The sequence below is a fragment of the Aplidium turbinatum genome, chromosome 6 (assembly GCF_918807975.1).
Source record: "Aplidium turbinatum chromosome 6, kaAplTurb1.1, whole genome shotgun sequence".
NCBI lineage: Eukaryota > Metazoa > Chordata > Ascidiacea > Aplousobranchia > Polyclinidae > Aplidium > Aplidium turbinatum.
The window spans coordinates 22505937-22531336 of NC_137477.1; the positions used below are offsets into that span (position 1 = coordinate 22505937).

Below are 25400 nucleotides of genomic sequence, written 5' to 3' on the forward strand. Positions count from 1 at the left end.
AACACGTCGGCGCTAGTCATTTACTATCTTCAGCAAGTTTCAAATTGTCATTCATTTTTAGTGACACTCAACCAGCCGTACACATTCCGCCTCTGTAATGAATCTCGCTAACTGAAGTTTTCCGCCTACTGATGTTAACATTTAACCACCTTGAGTTGGCGGGAAACAAAAAAGGCAAACTTCGAGAAAAAGTCATCATAGTCGCCGCCGCTCCGTGGTGCTATACCATCGCTAGTGCTACTGATTTAATTTTGTTGCATAAATACTAGCATTGTAATTGCTACTGAAAGCCAAGAGCCTACAGGGGTCTCCATTTACAATTTTTGACTATTCAAAATAACTAAGTAAGCTTTTACTAGTTTTAACTTGGTTTTCGACTTTGAAACAGTCAAACAGAGATATCAACTCTTTCAAATGTGGGTTAGTAAATGTGTAGTTGATAAGAGTGGCGTCCGAACGCTGCCACTTAACCAGCACTATAACGCACTTGTAATCTCAGTGACGAACGATTTCATATCGCGTGTCCTTTCCTAATAAAACCATTTCTATACTTTTAAAACAATTCTAAAAAAATTAAACGCAGCCGATATTGGAGTTTGCCATTTCAATTTCCATTAAATGCTGGGATACTGCTTCAACTATAAGCAGTTGTCCATAAAAGATGTCCGCAGTCAGGGGGGTACAAATTGCGGATTTTTCTACGACACGGTACAAAGATTTTGCGGACATGGGGGTCTTTTTTTTTGAAATTTTATGGGGACGTCTTTAATGGAATACTTAACAAAAGTACGGTAACCTAAAGAGGAACAATTGACAATTTTTCAAATTTAAACCTTACAATGCATTATCACATTTCCTCGTTTTTTATTTCCTCGCTGGTATATCGGACACCGTAGGTGGTAGTTTTTATTTCCTTCTATTTTTAAATAAATAAAAACGTCCGAGACTAATAGTCAAACGTGAGCAACAATGTTTTTAAAGTCATGTCAAGTCTTCCGAGTTCTAGGAGATCCTACGAGGTAGTTTGAAACAAATGATTTGGTAGAAACAAAATATTTTGAAATTTTATTTCGACCTACCATAAATACTTTCGATACCTATATTTTAGTCTCGTAAAGTTTCAAGTTAAAAATTATAAATGAAATGACATTCCTAATAGGTCGAAGGAACTTCATTGCATGGTATTGGATGGAGAGATTATATTTTCTGAAGTTTAGCATTATGCTAGCCATAGGCTAACTATGGCAAGGCAGTTAGATTACTAACGACAAAAGTTAAGTCATCATTTTGGTCTGACAGACCAGCTTTAAAAAACAATAAATTTCTACTTTTCGTGATTTTTTGCACGACTGTTAGTTTTGAGGTACTACCTAATGACTGAATTAGTTTTATTTTGACTTAATGAATAGAAATCTCCTTATTTTCTGACGCTCAGCCTATGAGTAAAAATGAACAAAGTTAGAATTTAATCAATCACACTGCTTCAATATCATCAAACGTGATCTATTGCGTACACTACTGATTTAAAAAAAGTACAGTAGCCTAAGCCTGCGTACTGTATTTAGGTTTGTTTTAAAAGAAATAAGCTTTGCTTTGAAAATATATTTTAAATAACCATAACCTCTTTTGATCAAGCGTCGTAAATTAAATAACCCTATATTAAGGATACATCGTGTCTAGGCCTATGTTATGCACAAGTTTGATGGAATACGTCTTTTGATATTAATGTTCAGTTCGAGTTTTTTTTCTTGATTTCTTCGCCAAGGTTACGTTGTCATCACACGATTGCGGGTTGTAGCATATGATAAATAGGCAAATACTTAAAACATTTTTTTTATCAAGTTGACTTTATCTAACTAAAACCAAAACTATCTTAGTTCCAGACGTCTTTTTCTGCTGCCAAGACTCTGTCACTGCTTTGAACTTTACCTCATTTAACTTAGCAGTTTCACTGAGTGAATAGCACAAATACCCTCTCATCGCCATCACACCATATAGCTGCTGTTCCCTCACTGACACTGGTAGAATGACTGGCCACATGGGCCTAGCGACATAAAGCTGCCGCTATCTCAAGTGTGCAGTGTACATAGAAGAAAGCAAACAAATTCTATACAACTTCACTTTCACCTACGCGTTGGGCAAGAAAGCGAGGGCGTTTTCTTTACAAATTATTTCAGCTGATTTGGGTGGATGGTTCAGCTCTCAATATCACCCAACCGTGAATTGTTTTTGTTATTCTTTCAAGTTGTAGCCTCAGCTGCAGATCAGCTGTTTTTGTCAAAACGATCTCAACAAGAAAAGCAAAGGTAGCAGTTGGCTGATTTCTATCCAATTAGACTAAGTAGAAATAGCCGAGGCTCACTCGATAAACGATCATTCAAGCGTACTTTCGACTAATCGCTTGCAATATTGGATATAAAAACAAAATTTACTTGCTGAATGGTTAAATTAGAGTCAGCACCATCTACGCCCCCCTCTCTTTCTCAAAATTCATTTGTGGGCCCTTACTTTTGCGACGACTCAAGTGTTATAGGCCTACTAGGATGTTTGTTTTTCAAACCGTGGGGCGGTTCAAAACTGTGCCATGAAGCACTGACTTTCAGTTGGTTGTCCGCCCCGGTAGCTCAGTTGGTTAGCGCGTGACTTCTGGAACGAAGAAGCTTCATGATCAAGCGGCGCTGGTTCGACTCTCGGGGTGTGCGCTTGAGCAATGCACGTTAAGGACTGCTCTCCATTCAGTGGCATCTAATGGTAAACTTCATTCTGTCAATCTCGGTGACCGGGCCTGCGTCAGTGATTGAAAGCCTCTAAAAGTATGCGAAACTGCCAGTCCAAGCTTTGCAAGTAGCTTTCCCAGTCCGAGAATCAAGATTTAATCAATCAATCAAACTAGCAATTGATATAGCGCTCAACTTTCTATGTAAGTTAAATAAACCGCAAGATCAAGCAGCTAGTTCGACTCTCGAGATGTGCGCTTGAGCAACGCATTATAGCGACTGCTCTTTATTCAGCAGCACCAAGTGAATGGGAAAATATTGCAGACAACTACTCTTCAACTTCACTCTTGGTTAGCGGGCTTATGTCAGTGCTTCTTCAAGCCTTTTTACATGGATGACATTTATGTCTTGGTATGATTTTTAGCATGGTATAAACTAGCCTATCTTATTCTTCAGAAACGAACGGTTAACATGCATGCAGATAAAGCAGTCATTCAAGTTCGAGTCTGCTAAGTGCTAACTATGAGCTGTTTTGCTACGCCAAAAAAAGTAAAAGGAATAACGCAGTTTGATTACCCTTTCTGCATTTGCAGTGGTCAATGCATTAATGCAATGGGAATGGGCAATGTCATTTCTACACTGCTAATTTTTCGACGTCATCGATTCAACATTTCCATGCTTCGAGGTGCTCCTGCAGAGGCAAAGGTGTGGCAAGTCTCTCATCATGGGAAACAAAGGAAATCAGTTTAGATTGCCTGCTGCCTATTAAAGAGCATGCTTACTTATTTTTGTATAGTCCTGTGTTGTTGCTTGTGGACAATCACAACCTACATCACCAGCCCTATTCCGTCAATTGGCTTTGCCCAACAAACAGAGATCAATTTGTTTTCACTTTCTCCGCATAGCTTTCATCGTCTACAACAGCGGTTCTAAACCGGAGTCCGTAAAGCGTTCTTAGGGGGTTCGTGGAAGTTTCCAAATTTGTAGTAAAATTAATAAATTACGACATTTAAAAGTTGGTTGTGCTTTATTTGTGCACACTACAGTATTATAGTGATTCTCAAACTGTGCGACGCGACGTCCTGGTGCGTTGTTTGAAAACTCAAAGGGCAGGGGCTCTATCTACTTTTAGAATTTGAGGGGGTGATTTTTGGACAGTGGGCTAAAAACGTCATAGTCATTTCAACTTCTGGGGGCTACGCCCTCCAGACCCCCCATTGTAGCATCAGCTTTGGTTGGTTTTGGTTTTGAATCTTTATCCTCGGACTGACAAAGCCTTGATAGGTTATTCCTGGTACTTGTTCGCATACTTGTAGAGGCTCTTGACGCAGGGCCGGTTACCGAGATTGGCAGAGTGAAGTTTTCCGATTGTTGAAGTCTTGTTGCCGAGAAATTATTCCATTCACTAGGTGCCGCTGAATGGAGAGCAGTCCTGAAATGCGTTGCTCAAACGCACACCCCGAGAGTCGAACCAGCGCCGCGTGATCTTGAGCCCGGCGCGTAACCACTGAGCTAACAGGGCGGATGGTCATCGGTCATCCACGGATGGTTCATTGGTCATCGGATGGTTCATTGGTCATCCACGTGCATAGGGTTTCCAATTCGTTTCAGAAAGTATGTTTTGGAGGGCAATTGTGCCGAAGTTGGGGGAGGGGATATACCTCCCAATATTTTGGCAGCGTCCCCTCCCAATAATTCATAAACAATTATTTGCTATGAAGTTGTAGGCTACTTCGATCTAGTTGTTTGCAGCATCTTGCATTGCTGTTGTTTTTCCTTTATTGATGTTTGATCACAGTTCTAAGTTGACTTGGATTTGACGATAGACAATGCAGGACTTCATTGAAGGTATTAAGGACGAGTTGGACCAGGCCACTGGCCACGGCACTGCAGTAATGAAAAAACTGCACAAACATATTTGGAACTTGTGCTGATTTTGAAGCCTTTTGCACTTATAGAGCAATATAGTATCACGTTGCAAGAAAAGCTTGACATTGACTCTTGTGAAGAGCTGTTTCAAACCTTGAAAATGATTTGGAGTTTGAGAACAATAACAAAAATGCAGTTTCACTTCCGGAAAAATTTGCTGCTTATTTTATCACGCCTTTGCAAGCACCACGGCAAAGAAGAGTCCCTGAAAGATTGGGTGGAGGCTCGGTGGCAACTACTGCAGACACTCAACTGCATTATAAAATACTTTACAATCAGTTCATGGACAGAGTTATCTCTAAACTGACCGAAAGGTTTAAAAGTAGCCTGAATTCCGATTCGGCAAAGTATAAAGAACTTACACGAATTTTCAAGACCGGCTTAGTTCCTGAAATGGTCAAAAATTATCCAGAGCTGAACAGACAATCGATGAGTTATCAAATTTATTCATTCAGCAAGGCAACAGGAGCAAAATCTCTGTACGATGCTAAAAGAACTTACCAGGCATTGTCCAAGTTGGAAAAATCTCTCTATACTCAACTACTCCAGCTGATTAAGATCTTCTTAGTTTGCCTGTAAGCTCTGCTGCTTGTGAGAGGTCGTTTTCTAATCTTCGTAGATTGGAAACCTGGCTGAGAAATACTTTGGGACAGGAAAGGTTGAATGCTAGCATTGTTTGCAACATTCACCAAAATATTCTTAATGACATCAGCATAAATGACAGTGCTAATGAGTTTTCAATGCGCACTACCGTAAGACGCAATATGTTCGGTTGTAACAAGTTCTTGTGATGTGTTTGAAAGTTATTATTTTTGTCATAAATTTGCAGATGTTCTTCTGTAGCTTCGATTGTTTTCAGTCTCCTGACTAGTGACTTTGTCCCATAGTGTAATAAGTGTAGTGATTCCAGTGAAGGAGAGGGCAAGAAGAAAAGTATCTTCGGTTTTTTTTTTTGGAAAAACTAAGTGTTTATTGGAAGGTCATAGGTTCGAATCTCGCTGGAGGTACCAATTTTTCTTTGCTTGTTTCTTAATCTTGCAGCAGTCATTCACAAGGGCACTGGTAGCGCTTTTATCTCTATGATTTCTTGTCTGTATATTGTGCTGTTAGCAGCTAATTTACCGAGGTCCGGTGATTGTTTAATAAATTTAATTGTAAATACCAGTAGCCTACCACTAAAATTGTGTATAAAAGTATGCATCCTCCCAATGTTCATATTCGTCTAAAACTTGATAAAATTGTGATTTATTCAGTCCCCCCCAATTCTCAACTAACTTCGGCATCACTGTCGGAAGGGCATTTTTGGGTTTGCAAACTAAGTTAAAACTCCACAGTGTAAACGCCTGGCTCGTAGTTCAGGGTTGTCAAATCAAAAATTCAAAAAAGTGGTAACAGCCGAAATATTTTTTTTTAAAGTTCGATTAATAAAATATCACAATCCTTTTCAAAGCCAAATGAGTAACAACAGCCGAATAGTAGGCTAACAGCCAAAATATTTTTTTTAAAATTCGATCACTAAAATATCACACAACCTTTTCAAAGTCAAATGAGTGGGGGGGGGGTGATTTTGCATTGCTCACCCCCCACTACAATGAGTGGTGGGGTGATCACCCCCCTTGGATAGAGCCCATGTCAAAGGGCGTCGCACAAAAGCTCGGTTTCCCCACTAAAAAAACTTTTTGTAAGGCTGTGTGGTGTGTAGGCTATGTTCAACTTAATTCTTTTGAGACAACAGATTATTGATCAATACTTAATTCCAGCGCCGGATTAACTATAGTAGCAGCTGCTACGGGCCCCGCGCTTCACAAGGCCCGCGCTTGGTGAGCAAAACATATTTTTTGCAAAAATCTGTCGAACATAGTTGGTAAGTAAGTTTTGGCTTGCAAACTGGAATGGCATGGGAGAATATTATAGTTGTAGGATTAAATTATTTAGTCCCAACGTCTTATCCCTTCATAATTATTGTAAACTTTAAAAACCGGTAATTTCCGCTGGAGGCAACTGCCTGATCGAGTGCCACGAGCCCACGATACTATAGTTGTTTGAAGATTATTCGACTGTAGGCTACTGTATACCAGTGAGAAAAGTATCAATCTTGCCGATTGCCTTGGACAGAGTTATTACAACGCGTCCAACATGAGCGGGAAATATTAACGGAGTAGGCCTACAGGCACGTCAAAAAAAAATTGGTGTTGTTGCAGAGTATGTTCCATGCTATGCTTATTCGTTGAATTTAGTTGGACACTGCACAATCGTGTCCAGAAACAGTTCAGTTCTTTGACTTCGTTGAAAATATCTGTGTAGGCTATTCTTTGCTGCTTCAACACACCGGTGGTCCATTCTGGAGTGTTCAGGTGGTGGAGTGCTAAAGAAGCTCTCTGCAACACAATGGTCCGCACTCCGCAAGACTGAGCTGGTGCCATTAAGGTAATTAAAGAACGTTTTCTTTTCAAAAAAGAGGCACTGGAGAAACTTGCAAATGACCAAGAGCAAAAAGCAGAATGTCGCCAGCAGGCAAATGGACTCCTCGAGAAAATGGAGTTGCTCGAAATTGGAATCTTAGTGGTTTTTTGAAATAGCTTACCCGATCGCTTCCAGGCAACTCAAGCCTCTCTTCAATCAAAGCTGCAAAATCTCAACATTGCTTCAGCATTGTGTGCCTCTTTGGCAGGCTCTCTACAGACTTTCAGAGAACAATTCGCTAAGTTTAAGTCAAAAGCTGACTCATGTGCTGGATTACCGACCAACAAGCACAAGAAGAATTGTCCAAATTCGAACGCACGATGAGAATGTAGGCAGTGGCCGTTCAGTTTCAGATGCAATGGATATCAACTAAAGACAGATTCCAGGTGGAAGTTTTCTTTGCAGTATTGGACAGCCTACAATCTACGCTGGAGCAACGTCTCAAGGCATACACCAATTCGTAAAGCACATTGCTATTGATTGCTCCTCTCCAGAACTCAACTATTTTACTTTGATTAAAGAAAACAATATTGACATCACGTTTCTTAACATTGACAATTTGTTACGCATTTATCTATGTACGATGGTAGCCTAACTAATTGCAGCCTACTGGAGAGAGATTATATTTTCAAAATTGAAATTGATTAGAAACTATGGCTTATCTGCGAAACACGATGGGGCAAGAGCGGCCACACTATAATAAAAAAATATCAAATCTATAAAATATTCAATTACTTTCCAGTCATTATCTGTACATCAAATAAATCTGCTACAGGCCCCGCACTTGGTTAATCCGGCACTGCTTAATTCAGAAATGAAGAGTGTAATTTTAAAAGTTTCTAAGCCAAAAATTCTCAAGTTAAGTTCCCAAATTTGAAACAGTACTGAATTACTTTTAAAACGAAAATTGTTGTGTGTCGTGAAATCTGTGACATTTTAAAGTGGACTTCGACACTTTTTTCGTCTTAAAAATTTGCAACAACGTTTAGGTGATTGTCAAAGGCACTTTTTTCCGACGCTAAATCCAATTGAGCAAAATGTGACTTTGAAATTTACACTTTTCAAATGCAAATAGAACGATGTAAAGTAGTTTGAAAATGAAAATTGTAACAGTTTAACTTAATCTATGTGATCTTTTTTTTGATGTGTTTCTTCGATCTATATACATCTCATCACTCTTGGTAGGCTATGGTTGAAACGCAAAAGTTCGTCAGCAGTTTACTAGCACAGCACTTAAAGTTTTGCCATGACCGTGATTACAAAAAAAAGAGGTGAGAAGATTTTTGCAAAGGTCGCAAAATTTTTATTAATTTTCGAAAAAATGTTATAGAAAAAATTTAAATCAGGATATTGATCCTGTGCGCCAATATATACCGTAGGTTATAACATATATTAATGTCATCAATCGTCATAAGTGCGTAGTGCGTTGCGAGTTTAGCAAATTTTTCTAAATGTTTCTTTTCAGAAGTTGTGAAACATTTATTTCCGTTAGGAAACGCAATATACTAAAATTTTACATAAAATTTTTAGGTGGTCGGCAACCGCTTCGAGGGTACCGAAAGGGGTCCGTCAAGACAAAAAGGTTGAGAACCATTGGTCCACTACTACTAGATATCAGTATGTTTGGTCTTCAAAAGTAGCGTGCTTTCACAATGTAGGCTATGCAATTCGTATGGTTACATAACAAGCTCCTTTTGTAGAAGTACGATTTACGAAATTGGAGAGGTTTTCTTTCGATGACAAACTTTGACAAATTGTTATTTTTTTCTCAAACATAAAACGTCAACGACACCTTGCGGAAAAAAATTACAGGTTCATGACGTCATGAAGGAATCACAACAATGAAAATCATGTGTGCAGTGATATACGGTACCAAGTTTAATACAATTTTTCAAGTGCACTACATACGATGATGTTATCATTTTAAAGAAGAAGTGGGAGACAGCAATTGGCTAGACTCTTGTGAAAGAAAGAAGACTTTTGCCTTCACGATTTGAATGGGATGGCAAATACACTTTTCAACTTCACAAGACAAAAACCCACTAGAAAAAAAATCATTGGCTCTCATCTGGTTTGTAGCCACAAGCAAGCAGACTGAATGAGCCGTGGGCGTCGCTATACCAGCATCTGGACTGGAAGCCAAAAGGTAGGCCTCATTTTGTACGGCAAACAGTGCCAAAAATTTTGTACAGTAAAAATGCCAATTACCATATTGGCAAAATCATCCCAAAATGCATATTATGAAAGGGATCATCAAGATTAGGGAAAAGTTGCCTTTTCAAACCTGATGTTTTGTAAATAGGCTTTTGCGCATTGATAAAACAGAGTTTTTTTAAACTAATTACAATGACGAAAAGAAAATATAAAAAAAACGCCGAAAATATATCAAGATGCCAAATTCAAAGTAGCTTGCCAAGCGCATTAAAAAACACTCAAACTGCTAATATTTGGGGCGTTAAAACCGCCAATATGGCAACCCTGTTTGCCGTGCAAGATGAAACCTAGAGTTTGACTTCCAGTCCAGATGCTATTATAGCGACGTCCACGGTTGAGCCCAGCAACTAGTCATTGGTCAAACAAGCTTTTCAAATCACGAGAATTACTAACGTTTACCAACATCTTTTTTAACAATCGTGATCATATAAAACGTTTGATTTACACCACAAACGCTGAATATTGCCACAAAGACAGGACAATAAATTGACACTGCAAGCGTTAGGCCATAGCTTGTAATCGTGCTAGGAGAATGAATACAGACAAACGCGATTTCATTAAACGCAGCGTAGTTCCAGCTAGCAAAATCCGTTCTTTAAAATTGAATTAACTTGAAAAAGAACGAGCTTGCTAGCTGGAATTAGTCATTTTCTAGATGTGCTGAAGCACTTCCAGCAAAACAAAACGTTAAAGGAAAAAAAGCTAATTTAAAACTAACAAAAGAAACTGATGAAAGTATATAGGGCAATTACAAAAAGTCTACATTGAAACATCCCTAACATGTACTAAGTCATCTCAAGAAAGTTGATATAACAGCAAAAAATTAATGATGCTAAAGTACTGGAAAAGTCAAGTCACAAAGTATACAACGCGTATGTACTGAAAGGACATATTAAATGTACCGAAAATGTGAGACACTTTTTTGATAGAAAATAAACCGTTCCACAAAGTGTGATACATAATTACATATAATATCAACAAGTCCTTAAAATATTTAATAGATTGGTTGTACAACAAGCAAGTTACATGAAATTCAACAGAGTATGCCAAAAATGAGATCAGGCAACAACAAATCCTATCAAACTAGATTCTAGGTATCTGTAAAGTGTTGGGAACATCCTAACCTCTACTGTGACGTCCATGTTGATTGTGTTGAAGGCTAGAAGTCGTACTAGAAGTAGTTTTGATGAACTTAGTCAGATTGAAGGGTGAACAGCACTACAAGCAGGTCATTGAATGAAAGGGAGAGATTTACTTCAACTGCTTTAAGAAAAAGGGCTGGGGAGGGAAAAGAGTACGGAGGAAATTTTCAAACAAGATCAGCCATGGAGTAATCACTACGTAGTGATAAAGCAGTTGACTACAACAGAAGTTACATAAAAACTGTTTTTTATAAATATTCCTCACTTATCACGCAGTAAATGTAATAAACATTTTGCAGATTTGTTGATACCATCTGCAACTTTGCTGTGTGAATTTTTTTATTAAATTTCTTTCGGCGAGAATATTGCGTGTCATTGGTTGTGAGAACGACCAATGCAGCATGTATCCCACTTTGTCAGCTGGGTGTTAAATGTGATCTGTTTTATTTGCAAATGGCAAATACAAAATAAATTTTCCCCTGAATTGTTAAACGGGGCACTTTAGTCAATAAATAAACCTGCCAAAAATGCATGAAACAGGTAGACGGAACAAAAATGTTGCTCATTTATGATTTCATGTGGTTTTATGATTTTATCCGGCCCAGCTACACAAATGGATTCAGATACGAATAATAATCAATGAAAAATAGCATTGCAATTATGCACATTTTGCTCAAAGTAAAACACAAAGGTGAAAATTAAACGTTGTAATACTGTACTTCGATGAAAAATCGATAATTAATCTATACGTGTGTAACTCAGCCAATATTAAGAGGTAGCCCATATTTTAATGACAAAATATCATTCGACACTGCACAGGGTACGATATGATTTAAAAGAGGCTAGACGACGTCTACGTTCACGTAAATACGTTTAGTTTGTTTGTCTATAGTTTATTTTTCAATCAGCCATGTTGAATTTACATGTTCTAAACTTGACTCATGGGTCTGCTACTATTCGGTGAGTCCGATTTGGTGAGTTCCTAACCTCTAACCCTAAAACGGCAATGATAATTAGGCTACGGTACCCGATAATTAAAAAAAAAAAATTGAAAGAATCCCCCGTTAAGGGATCGGACTCACCGAAACGGGCCATTCCGTGACTCATACCGGTACTGCTGCGATAACGCAACAGACATGACAATTCAATAAAGTCGCAAAAGGTTGTTTGCAAACACAACTCAACATGGATATTTACTATTTAGTGATCCAATGCACTCATGATGTGTAAAACTTGAAGGATAAACTTATAAATGAAAGTATTCAAGAGATAACACAAGTAAAAAGGATCGGTGAATTTCTTATTAGAAGCCACCGTTAGTGTGGAACGTACGTCCGATGACAAGGCTCCAGTGGTAATAGCAAAAAAATATTTCTGTCCAGAGAAAGACAATTGGGAGATCAAAAAAGAGATGGCTAGAGTTGGTGAGAGACGACATCAGTGTAAGGAACCTGGACAGAATCAACCATAACAGGGAAGCATGGCGAAAGGACTGCAAAAACTGGCAGACCCCTGCTAGCGGGGACCAACGCCAGGTCTCATGTATTGAAAAAGGACTAAGGGATGATGGATAACGATGATGCACTTCTTGAAATGTCAAGCTCCTTCCATGAGACGATACACATGGCTCTATGACGGTTCGTATTTTTTATTTTCTTTACAAACAAAATAGTATTATAAGAAATTACATAGTTATTCAATAACAGTATGGAATAACACTTTTGACAGCACTTGCGCACTTTTAGTTAAAGATAAATTTAATTGCTGTTTTGATCGGCAGTAGATTGCTTGGAATGAGAAAATATAACAACAGCAGCAATTTTATGACACGCAGAGTAAATGTGATTTGCATTTGTCTACTGCATGATATTTCAGTAATTTTTCATCAATTTATTTCCCCTTTTTATATCACATGATTTACAGGGTGACAGATCCGGGTGCATCTTATGTTACAAATACATCATCGTAAAGCGATTGGTTTGCTATATTTTAGGTTATGACGTAAAATGTCCAACCAATTCTAACACAGTGGTTACACAATAAGTTAAGTCATAATTAAAGACCCGCCTCCCTGTACGCTGTACGAATTAATTCCACGCTATACCCAGTATTGTGGATGGTCGTTCAACCACTTGGTGAGCTTAGTCGGGCAATCGGTCATTACTCCTTCCGCGCCCAGCTTAAAAGCCGTCTCGAAGTCCTTTTCATCGTTTAATACCCATAAGTATGTCTGCACAATAAATAATTCACAACGTAATTTATGATATGAGATAGGACGCTGTTAATGTTATTGTAGCTAAGGACGCTCTTTTAATGGATATCAAAAATGCTAGCTATTACTTGTGAAAATTGTCAAAGTGAAAGCTCTTATTACGCATCAAAGACAAATACCAAGGTATTCCTGCAGGACAAAACTTGTTTCAGTTGAAATTGAATTCATGCAAAAAGGACCAATTTTGTTGGATAAAACTAGCTAAACCACCCCGTTCCTCATCCCATCACCACTTACCGGAATGCCTCGGTCTTTGAGGTGCTTGAAGAGCACGGGACTGTTGAATAGGAAGCTCAATAGAGTCAACAATTTTTTGTCTCTTTTGGATAATTTGAAATCAATGCTGCAAGAAAGGAAAACAATAACAAAAACTAGATTTTCAGCGACAAGATCTATACTGCGAGATGTGCGCACATCAAGGCTCTGAATTGGAATCAACGCTGTCGTTTATCGGAGTGTGGTAGATTCAGTAGCGGATGAAAAGATTATTTAGACAAAAACAAAGTGACTCGAGCTGTTGGTTCAACCCTTGACTTGACGACACAGAGGGCGCACCGCATTAATGATTATGGTTGCAGATCAACTTTTAATATCAATGTCATGAACCTCCCAAAACAAGATACCATATTGCATTGCTGTATGTCAGATTTGAAATCGCTTATCCTACAGTTGGGTTGGTACATATTTTTAAGATTCGCATTGCTTCTCACAGATATACGCATATGTAGACCTTGTTATGAATGCATGGCCACCATAACTCATATATTAATTATACTACACATGTTCATGGCCGCGTAACTTATTGTCAGTGTACGTCGGCAGACCATTCACATATGTGATTTTAACTGTATCTACGGTTTAACACAGTATCATCGACTTCAGCAGCAGTTGTGGAAATGACTTATTGTGCGTTATTTTTCCTACTTAAGATGTCATATCCGCTTCAACAGCTGGCCAGCAGGTTATACAAGAAATTCGTGACGTCATTGCATCAATGTGTGTGTGGCATGCAAGCCAAGTACGAAATATATTTTTTGCTACATCTTGTAACTTTTTTCTAAACTCTGTTGCAAAATACTTAAATTAATGATGTAGCAGCCGACTTGGGCCTTTACTATCACAACGTGTTTTAATTCAATGTGTTTTAAATGTAAAACTTCAACAAAATAACTTGGTCCGATTGAAAGTTTGCAAATATTTTATAGGTGCAATAACTTCGTTTAAAAATGGCTATTGCAGGAATAGCTAAAAATTTACAAGACAATTATTATTCGCATTGTTGAAATGGGAAAATATAAAAACTAAAGGAAAATGCGGAAGCTTTGATAAACTTCTTTAGATCAGTCTGGCTGGTTTCGTTTTGAAACTACGTCGCGTAACGTTGACTAATAAATGTTTATCTTACACTTCACTTTTGGCGCTATCTGCTGTTGTAATTGTGAAACGTTGCTTCACAAAAAAAATAACAATGAAGGCAAGCTATTCGCTTATTCAGGTCAATATAAGTTCCTTTCGCCCTCCAACTAACGTATGACCAAAAAACCGTTAAATATGTTATTTTTTAAATCAAAAGAAAAACCGTGAGGAACATAGAAGGAAATTTGTATAGTCAATTTGGATCAAGTATAGATAAAAAATATTTTTCTGATTATACAGGCATGACAACGCAATGATAGAAGACATGACTGAAAATTAGAAACTATGGGTGCAGTTTGAAGGGCAACTGGTTGTGCAAGAAATTAAAACTAAGCTTGTTTTTCAGCTGCTTGCTGGGCAAAGTCCAGGTTTCAAAGTCTGCCCTATGAGTGAGACTTACCAGCCAGAAAACCAGTCTTTTTTGCATGGATTTAACATTTGAAGACGTTGAATCAATGTAAAAAGAGTGGTTTGCTAGCTTAAACAAGCGGTTTAGTAACACATACATTGCGCATTGACTTACTATTGAAAGATAGTGGGCAGTGCTACTTCCAAATGTGTCTCTTTCAACGGCACGAATGGCAGCAGGCCGGTGTAAAACCAAACATAGAGCCAGAAGACGCGACGCATCGAAAACAAAATTGGAACACTCGGATTCTGCAAATAGAAACATATCTGGACTTGAACATCGCTTTGTCCACTCACCCGGATATTGCTCCTGGTGAGTAAGCTGAAGCTTGCCAGGTGATAAATAAGTGAACTAGAATGCAAAGATAATAACTTTTGGATAACTTAAAGTATGCCGTCATAGTCGAGTGATATAAAATAAAGTCACACGCTCAGAGCAAGAGTCGAACCAAAATCTGTGGAGCTAGTAACAAATTAGCTGCCCATCGTTCGCAAAGAATTCCTTGTGAAGTTGTTTTCGATCTACTAAATTTCTTGCATCTATTTTTATTCAAGCACTAAAACGAAACTCGTTCATTTTACTACACGTACAGTGTTTGGTGCTGCGTCATGGTGATTCGTTAGACTACAATAATTGACCCTGTCGCGTGATCAACCTATTTTTGTTGCCTTTTCCATTTCGAAATAGTTTTGCAAGAAAGTACCAAGATATCTACATCAACTCTTGAGGGGATCACCTCGTGAAACACACGTAAAAAATACTGGATTTTAAAGGCCTACATTAAGCTTTTTTGGTGGTTCGTTTAAGCGGGCAAAACTGTACAGAATTTTGTTTGGATTTGGTGAGATCGCAAAATAGCCGGAATAGCGGGTGGTTCTATTGAACATGAATCGATTAAGCGGAGTTGACTGTACTTCACATGTCCCTAAAAAAAAGGATAATAAGTAATAGAATAGAAAACACGAACATGCAAACAATCAACAAGCATACTTACTAATTTGTAAAGCGCTTCTGTTGTTGAATGTTTATAATTTCCCCAAACTGTAATCTTTTCGCGGTTGTATTTCTTGATTAAACGAGATGCCTAAAAACAGTATCAAACCATCATTCATGATTTGTGATGTGATCCGATACACAACAGGGAATGTTTCTTTGTGTAAGGCAAACCGGTTGCCTGATTGCAACACGTACTTTTGTATAGCTACAAAAGGATAAGTGACATCTGTGTCACGATTGTTCAAAATTAATGCAATTGTGATGGAGTAGCCGCAACCAGGGTAGCATTCATACATGGAACAAGTTAAGCAGATAGCACGATTTATTTTCAAGCATAATTTTATTAATTAATACTAGGTTTTGCTTTTGAGTTACAAGATTATATTACGTTTTCGCTATATTTTAGCGGATGTAACCAAACGATGCATGCCGGTGTGTGATATCATACACTAGCACAGTTTGTGATACAACCAAACAACCAGGAAAAAATGCAAAATGCACCACCTAATAATATCAGCAACAATAATGCTTTAGTGGTGCTGTAGGCTGTGCTATGCGCCTCTAACATCCGGGTTTACAAGTTGGTTCCATCAATACAGTGTATTCCATGCTGCGTCACTTATGTTTTGAAGTTCAAAGTTTGAACAACAGTTTCTTTTTCACAGTTGAGTGCGTGTTCGTTTTGTGATCGCATCTTAATTTCGTCTCAAGCTTATTCTATCTTGTGTGGATGGATGGTAACATGTAATAAGAAAAAAGTATGATTGAGCTAATTTGGTTTGGGACATCCAATAAGCTTTGGGATATCATTGAAATTACTTAAGGTCTTAAATCCACATTTTTTTTATAATTTTTCTTTGCCAATTCGAGTAGAGTTAGGTAGAGTCGACTGTGAGTCTCCTACAAGTCAGTAGTTGTGAACTGAGCTAGCAACATTTGAACAAGTGGCTGAAATTGGTAAATGATGAAACTGAGCAAGCAAAAACTGGGCATGTCACAAGTCAGCAAATTCAGTTTAGAAAGCGATGACCAAGCAAGTCCGACGTGAGCACGCAAATCTCATTCGCTAACTTAGCAGTACCTGAAATGTACTTGCTAAGTTGAATGACTTGCTGAGTTGTCGCATGCCTGGTGGTCCGACAACCGTATTGTCAGTCTGTGGTCTTGAAGATCTTTATAAATGCTATCACGTGACAAATCTTTGATGTACAAAGGTAATTGTAGAGGTGGCTTTCTCAACCATGGTGTTGCAGAACAATGGCACTTCTAGGTACTCAGACAGCAAATCAGTCGTTTTTAAGCGACTGATTTGCTGCCTGGGTGGTTACAAAAGACTTTAGTGAAGTTTTGCTAATTACTTCTTCCATGATTTCCATTCCATCTCCCTTTATATCAATATTTATGGGAGTTTTAGGAAAGGCTTGAAAAACTTCTTCTAATGTTGGCATTTTTCTGTCATATCCCTGACTTTGACACATTGTTGACCCAAGAAATGTGACTTTTAATTCGTTTTGCAGCAGTGGCAATTCCTAAAACAACATACATTTTTAGATGTACACCAAAAAATGCTGTGCTTTTTATTTTTAAATTAAGCCAACTAAAACTACACACACAAAAGCAATAACAGTTAAGCCAGCCTTTTGACCTGCCACACCAACCCAACATGTATGCACTATACAACTATACAATGTGCATAGACTGATATACCATAAGAACAATCTGTTGGTACACACACAGAACAATTATTTCATCTAAATCTACAGGTACAGAAATTCTGGGAAAAAACTACAGATAATTTAAAAAAAATTACTGTTTAACCATTCAGCTACATATTCAATGGCAAAATTGTGATATTAATATATATATAGCACATCACATTGGTAACACCTACATCATAGTTATAGTCGACTATATTTCCATCACACCCAGTACACCTTTTTAGATCAGCATCATGGCTCACAACAATCTTTTTATCTTTTGATAGATGAACATCAATTTCCAACATCTGTGTTCCTGCTTCAATTGAACTGCATCAAAAGTAGTAATATTTTAAAGAGAACATATATATGCAGGGTGAGGGTGCCACAGCTAAACTGGGACTTTTGCATATTTTTTTCGTAATTTTCAGATTTCAAGGATAAATACGGTAAAATTACCATTTTAAGTTTATTAATGTAATCCTTACAATCTATTTAACATTTTTTCAATATGAAGGCCCTTTGCTTTGATAATTTTGAATAGCCTACTCTCTGGTGAAACCGTAAGCAACTTCTCGTCACTTTATCGATTTCAAGATTCCGGCATGCTCTTCAAATAGCTGCTTTAAGAGAGTTGAGGTTAGGGTGTGGAATTGAGTTAGACTGTCTTTCAATCAAGCTGAATAGCCAATAGTTACAAACAATTAGATCTGGATAGCTACTAGGCCAAATGTTTTTCAAGACAAACATGGGAAAATTCTCCTTCAGATAAGTCTAGACTTTTTTACTCCATGCGCTGGCGCAGAGTAATAAACAAGCATGACTTTGGTAGCATCATAGTTTCTACAAATCCAGGGCAGCAAATTATCATTCCGAATCTTCAAATACTCTGTTTTGTTGATTCAAAGTCCAGCTTTGATGAATTAAGGAGGCATCACCTTGCCATCACTTTCCACGGCTGCAAAAATCATCCCAGAAACAGGATTTTTGCTTTGCATCAGATGAGGAACTTATGAAGAATCACGGGCAATAACTCATGTGTTCTGACGATTTGCAACTTTGTTCACAATAAACTTTTTCTCATCGACAAAAATGTAAACTCATTCTTTGTTCTTAAGATGACCGAGAAGCTTTGGATACCTTTCAACCCTGATTGATCTTGAGCGGGCAGTGAAGGGGTTGGCAGGTGTTTTCACATAAATGCCAAAGTCTTCATTGTCTCTATTGATGGTTCTGTGACTGAAATGGCATCTTTTGACCAGTTTTATCATGGACTGTGTTGGGCCTGCCTATATCGACTTTTTCAGCCTCACCAGAAAAGTTTTTGTTTGCTTTCCTTTCGAACTTTTCAAGGGCTCTGGAGGTTTCTTTTAACTTTCCCTCAGCATCAAATTTGGCCACAACTTGACATACGTACTGCCAACTTGATATAATTGAGTAGCCATTGCTCTTAATAATATCCGACAAACTGTTCCCAGCACATCTCAATTCGCATATGATTATCTGCTTCATTAATTCTGCCATGTTTAAAGAAGGTTGTCTAAATATTACTATCTTTTAGAATAGTATATACCGTACCTTCATAAGATTATCTGAAGAAAGTTACATCTTGATTAGAGAAATAAAAAAGTAAATTATGCAAAAATGGAAAAGTCTCAATTTTGCACCCTGTACATCAGCATAATTGAGACAGCAAACTTAGGCTCGATGAGGTTTATTTGGATAACTTACATGACACAGTTTTAATATATTTCTACACAATATCCATTCCAATTATCCATGGTGCAGATAAGAATAATACGCAAATATCCATGGTACAGAGCTCCAACGGAACATACCAGGCTGAAGCAGCTGCGTATTTATCTGACCTTACTACATTGATTGCTCATGTGCATGAATTTAATGTCACCAGTAGCAAAAAGTTTAGGCATGCCAATGTTGGTAAAACTAACACATTACTCATTCAGTAGTTTATTCAAATTCAGTAAATAAATACTGACAATAAAATGATAAATTTGCTAAAACAAGTAAATATTGCCATATAGTAAATATTATTTCAGTAAATATTGCCATATAAAAAGTATATACTGTTGTAACTTATGACATGATAAAATTAAAAATACTTATTACTCACTGACGGTATGCTTCAATAGTATTTTCTAATCTTTCAGCGGCCCCTAAACATATAAAAAATCAAAATGAACAACTTTGACAACTAAATCCATGGGAATTGTATTTCCTCTACAAAACAAAAATATATATAGTCAAGTTTACATAGCAGTAGTTTTAATTTCCACAAAGCAAATTGAAAAGTAGCCTATGTTTCAAGACTAGTACTCTGTATCACTTAATGCAGAGCCAGAGGTGTCTAACCTTTTTGGCCAAACGGGTCACCTACGGCTTACAAACAATTGTGTGGCCACTTGAGTGTTTATTGTTAATTTGTAATCATCTTAGAATGGAGAGTTGTCTTTGAAAATGCATTGCTCAATTGCAATCCACAAAAGTCAAACCAATGCCAGTTGATTTTGCTGTTTCTTCCTTTTAAAAGTCGAGCGCTTTATCAACTGAGCTATCTGAAGGGATTGTTTGCAAAATAAAACCTTAAAATTGTAGCTCCAGTAATCTGGCCCACATCAATACTCGCTTCAATGCCATAACAAAGTGTGAAACTTTAAAATACAGGATGAAGTTTCAAAAAAAGGATTTTTTAGTTCAAGAACAAAAATCTGCTTTTAAGGACATGCTGTGCAATTTTAAGTTTTTTACTTAATTGTAGCACTGACAACCAAACACTGTTAGTTTTGAAACCTGTGCAGAAGACGAGTTTTTTTCTACATTTTGGGCTCTGAATGCTTTGAAGTCCATTGAATCAAAAGTTTGAAAAGTCTAGTCATTATCAGGATTAACTTAAATTGACAAAACTATATATATGTATAGGCTACACTATACAGTATAATATTTGTAACACAACGACCTATATGCTGTACATTACACACAGGCCTAGCCAAAGTGCAAACCTATAACCTTGACTGGATGCCAATGTAATTTTGATTTTGAACTTTAGGCTAAATGTATGTTACAGATGTTGTTGAAATGATAGTTTTAAGAACCCAAATTGCCAAAGTGTAATACTGTGCTAAAACACATGCTAGTGCTAGGTAAGTTTGTAGCATAAAAGTAGCTCAAAATCACAATTAGCATAAACACTATATTGATGAAGTACGGTACCGGTACTACTCAGACTTATAGTAGCAATTCTGAGTGCTTTTAAGTGTAGAAGACAGGCCTCCAGTCAAATTTGAAGCTTGCACCTTGGCATGACTTGTGTTATGTTTCCATGAGTTTTACCTCCACGATGGCTAATATGTGCACAAAAAAAATGTCGTTTCTTTTTTTCATGTATAATTCCTGGAAATTTCAGCAACAATATTGAAGTTAATGCATATCCACCAAAAGCACCAAGCAATGAATAGCCAAACATTTCTCCAACACTTTCTAACATTTTATCTATAATAGAGGAAATACACAGCTCTAGGTTATAGTTTCCATATATAATGAATAATAATGACCAATCATAGCTTAATAAAAGTGTTTCATAGCGCTGTTGAACGGAGTTCCTATTTAGAAGGCTTTAAAACAACCTGAACTTTGTGATTTCCTTACTGACACCATGAAAGATCTTAAATCTAATGGTTATATTGAACGTGCTGCTGAAGCAGGAAATGTAAAGGGATTTAAGCGGTATTTACCATACTTTGTGATGTCACAATTAAAAAATCGCATTGTTTACGATGGCAAGTCTGAATTCCGAGGAACTTGTGTAAATGAAGTAATGTTTCGGGTACTGACTTGTTAAACCCTCTGGCAGATGTCTCAGCTAGATTTCGACTTAGTAGATGTGGTTTCATGGCCGATATGACTAGATATATACATTTTTCACAATTTGGACATTTTAATACGCAAGCCCAATTTTATTGAACTGCTTACGTACACAGGCAGTGCCGTTCGGATCGTGAATGAACGCCCTTTGGTACCTTTGAGTGACGACCCTCCCTAGGGATTTTGGTGCAAGTATAGAATCCGCCACCCTAGTCAACATGACGTCACAAAACGGACGCAACTACTACATAAAGGGTGAAAAAAAGGATGCTGAAAAGCGGCGGAATGAAGGTGATAAGAGAGAGAGAGAGAAACCTTTTATTTTGTCTGTTGCGAGAAAAGTATACGGTACAAAATATAGACAATGCAAATAAAATAGCACCATAACTAGAATCTACAGCAGACAGGAAGCAGCGAAAGACTATATTAGTCATCGAGTCAGCTGCTTCCCGTGTTTTTAATGTGACAAATGTCAAACATCGGCATTACGTTGAAACCAAGATATGCGTTAAAATAGGATAAGCTTAAGTTCCGTAAAAAATGAAAACAAAAAGTTGTTTACTGCTGCGACAGTCAAGTGAATTGCTGTGATTTTATTCAAATATCAAAAAATATCATGCCCTACAAAAGTAGTAAGTTATGAGAAAAAAAACAAACAAAAAACTATGCATAAACAACAACTTCTAACTGCTAGCATAAAAGACGAAACAGAAACACTAAAAGTAGGCCTAATCATAGTATATAACTTTAAACCTTAACAAAATCAGTCAGTTTATAGGCCGACTTGAATACAGTTAATAAGATGACAGCCGTTAATAAATAGTAGCCTACTTAGCACTAGTTCGTGAGTAGTAGACCTAGGTCTACGTAGTATCAACAATGTTCAATCCGAAAAATTTGCGATAACACTCGTCAATGTTGTGGCAATAAAAACAGTCACAGACAAAGTTTTTTCATATAATAAATTTTACATTTTTTTGTGAAAGTTTTTACACTCGTAGCCCCTACTACTTCAGAAGGTAAATCATTCCATATTTTTGGGCCTAAGAATTTCAAACTGCCTTGGCCTTTTCTTGAGCTGACACTACGTAAGTGAAAGTTATTTTTTTGAGAAGCTCTAGTGCCATGGCAATGTACTTCAGTAATTTCCTTAAAGTAAGGTTCAAAATAGCTTGGCAATAGCATATTTTTAAATTTAAAGACAAATTTAGAAATTTCTAATTGATGCAAGTTAGTGATGGGAAGTATGTCGAGATCTTGGTACAGTAGTGAAAGTTTTGCTCTTCTGTTGCTAAAGGTTATTGTGCGAATGATTCGATTTTGCATTGTCGAAATTTTCTTGAGCAGTTTTTGTGTGCTTGAACCCCAACATAAAATGCCATATTGTAATATTGATCGTGCAAGAGCATAGTACAGTGTTAACATGCTTTGTTTGTTTGTGTAGTTTCTAATTTTATAAAATATTCCAGATATTTTTGCCAATCTCCCAGATAGATCTTCAATGTGATAATTCCAACTCAGTTTGTCATCAAGAAATATGCCAAGATATTTGATGTTGTTTGTTTTTTTAATTTTTGTGTTGTTTAAGACTACATTTAGTTTTGAAGTTGACCCTCCTTTTCGTTCAAGTAACATGTAAAATGTCTTGGAGTAGTTGATACATAATTTGTTTGCATTGAACCAATCAGTGATACGCTGCATCTCAATTTCAGTGTTTTGCTGCAATTGCAAAATAGATGTTGCTGAAGTAAAAAAAACAGTGTCATCAGCAAATAGCTGAGAATCGAAAGTTGTTATAAGAGGCAAATCATTTATGTAAAGCAGAAAAAGCAATGGTCCAAGTATAGATCCTTGAGAAACACCACATGTGATATTTTCATGCTTTGATTTGAAGCCATCAGCAGAAACATATTGTTGGCGGTTGTGTAAGTAAGATTTTATAAGGCCTCCCATTAAACCTCTCAGGCCATAAAACTCCAGCTTTTTTAGAAGTATTTGGTGGTTAACGGTGTCAAACGCTTTTGCTAAATCAAGAAATAACAGGTAAACGTAATGATTTTTTTCTTTGAGTTCAATTAGTCTTTCATGAAGATTACTTAATGCTAACGTTGTAGAATGACCTTCCCTAAACCCAAATTGTTGATCATTAATCACGTTGAATTTGTCAAGAAAGCTCATCAAGCGTTTGTAAATAATTTTTTCTAAAAGTTTGCTGATATTTGAAAGCAAGGAAATAGGACGGTAATTAGTTGGATCTGCTTTTGCCTTTTTCTTGAAAATAGGAATAACTTTTGCAATTTTTAGAGCGTCAGGAAATATTCCTTGTTTCAAGCATGCATTAAAAAGTTTAGTTAAATGAGGTGCAATAATACTTTTTGATAACTTTAACATTCGAGAAGAGATGTCATCTGGTCCATCCGATTTTTTAACATCTAGTTTGTTTATTAGGCATTCGACTTCATTTTCATCAGTTTCATATACCGCACATGTTTGTTTTAAAGCAGGCCCCATGAATGAATCAAAGTTTGACTTTTGCTTTAAGTGTGAAGTTAATTTTTCGCCAATATGTGTAAAGTGGTAGTTAAGTTGGTTGCATATTTGTTCTTGTTTTTTGTATGAAATGTTTTCTGCAATAAGTTCATTGGGAAGAGTATTCGTTTTAGCTTTCTTTTTTTGAAAAAGTTCATTGATAGATTTCCATGTTTTTGATGAGTTGTGTCTCGATTCATTGAAGCGTTGTTTGAAGTAGTTTTGCTTTGAGATTTGTTTAATGTGAGTTAATTTGTTTCTATATTTCTTGTAAAAAGATACTTTTTCAGGACAATTTTTTTTGTAGCAAAGTTTGAATAATTTATTTTGGTGTTTGATTGAAACCAGAATTCCTTTTGTGATCCATGGCTTGTTGTACAATCCAGACTTTTTCCTACTGAGTTTTTTTAATGGGAAATGAGAGTTGATTAGTGTTTGCAAAATAAGTATCAATTTATTAGTGCTGTCGTTAATATTTTTATAGCTTGTGGTTAATTTTAGGTTTTCAAGTTGATCTGAAAGTTCACTCAAAAAAGCATCAATTTTATTTTCTTCAATTTTTCTTGTCAAATACGGACGTTTTTTCATTTTGCGTGGTACAGTTTTGATTAATAAAAATGTTGGTAAGTGATCAGATATATCATAAGTCAATACATTAGTTTGTGCACTTTCACTGTTATTAGTATAAATGTGATCAAGTAATGTTGACGAACTTTCGGTAATTCTGGTAGGCACATTAATCAAGTTTGAGCATCCCAAAGCAGTTACAGCTTGCAAATAAGAAGAAATTTTGGATTCTTTATTAGATTTGGCTAAATCAATGTTGAAATCACCCAAAACGAAGAAGTCACAACGTTCTTTTTGAATCATGTGTAAAGTATCACTGAATTTATCCAAGAAAACTTCATAATTTTTGTAAGATGGATGTCTGTATACAACGCCTATAATAATTTTTTTAGAATTGGTATGAGACAGCTCTATCCACATGTTTTCACAGTCTTCGATTATAAATTGTAGATCTTGTCTTTCAGAGTAAATGATTGAGTTATGAAGGTACATTCCAACGCCACCAGCAGTGGTTGGAGAATCAGCTTGTATGAATTTGTATTCAGCAATATTAACTAATGGATTTTCCATTTTTAATTTTGTTTCCGTTATGCACATTATATTAGGTTTAAAATCTAACTGAGTCATTAATTCTTCTAATTTAAATTTGTTTTTTATTAAGCTAACCATGTTGAAGTGAAATATTGAGAATTTTTTTTTTGATCCATGCTTTAGTTTTGTACGTATTTCAGCAACGTCTGCATACTCAGAGGTGGTGACGATGGTTTTCTTTGACGTGTTTTCAGTGGCAAAATTTGCAGGCGTAGTAAATGTGTTCTGGTCATGAGAATATGTTTTGTTACTAGAGAGGGAGTTTTTTGAGTAAGAATTTACGTAGTCAGCAGACATTGCAAGAAAGAAAATGTTTCCAATAGACAAACAAACAACCAATGATATAGGATACAAAAGATAACGGAATGATTGTACAACAAAACAAATAAGTGAATAAACCACCAACACCTGCATTTATATCTTATAATCAATATAACAGAACTGAGAAATTACTTAGGCTATGGGTGACAAAAGAGACAATTTAATGCAAGAACTTGCAATTAATTAAGACTAAATAGAACGTACAGCAAATCAAGTCGAAGTAGTGTGAGAAAAAACTTAGAAACAAAATCACTA

The 25400-nt window shown here is 36.7% G+C and overlaps 2 protein-coding genes across 2 annotated transcripts in view; one reads left to right on the top strand and one right to left on the bottom strand.

Annotated features, from left to right (window-relative positions):
* Positions 1-25400, top strand: part of LOC145772510 (uncharacterized) — a 172686-nt gene that overhangs the window by 93401 nt on the left and 53885 nt on the right. The window lies entirely within an intron of this gene.
* LOC145772038 (lysophospholipase D GDPD1-like) lies at positions 11579-20752 on the bottom strand. The gene is made up of 8 exons (XM_082583845.1): positions 20607-20752; positions 19390-19432; positions 17450-17585; positions 16917-17087; positions 15557-15646; positions 14677-14810; positions 12975-13080; positions 11579-12695 (listed from the first exon to the last, which is right to left on the bottom strand). The coding sequence occupies exons 1-8, from the start codon at positions 20737-20739 to the stop codon at positions 12564-12566; spliced, it is 945 nt and encodes a 314-aa protein (XP_082439971.1). The 5' UTR covers positions 20740-20752; the 3' UTR covers positions 11579-12563.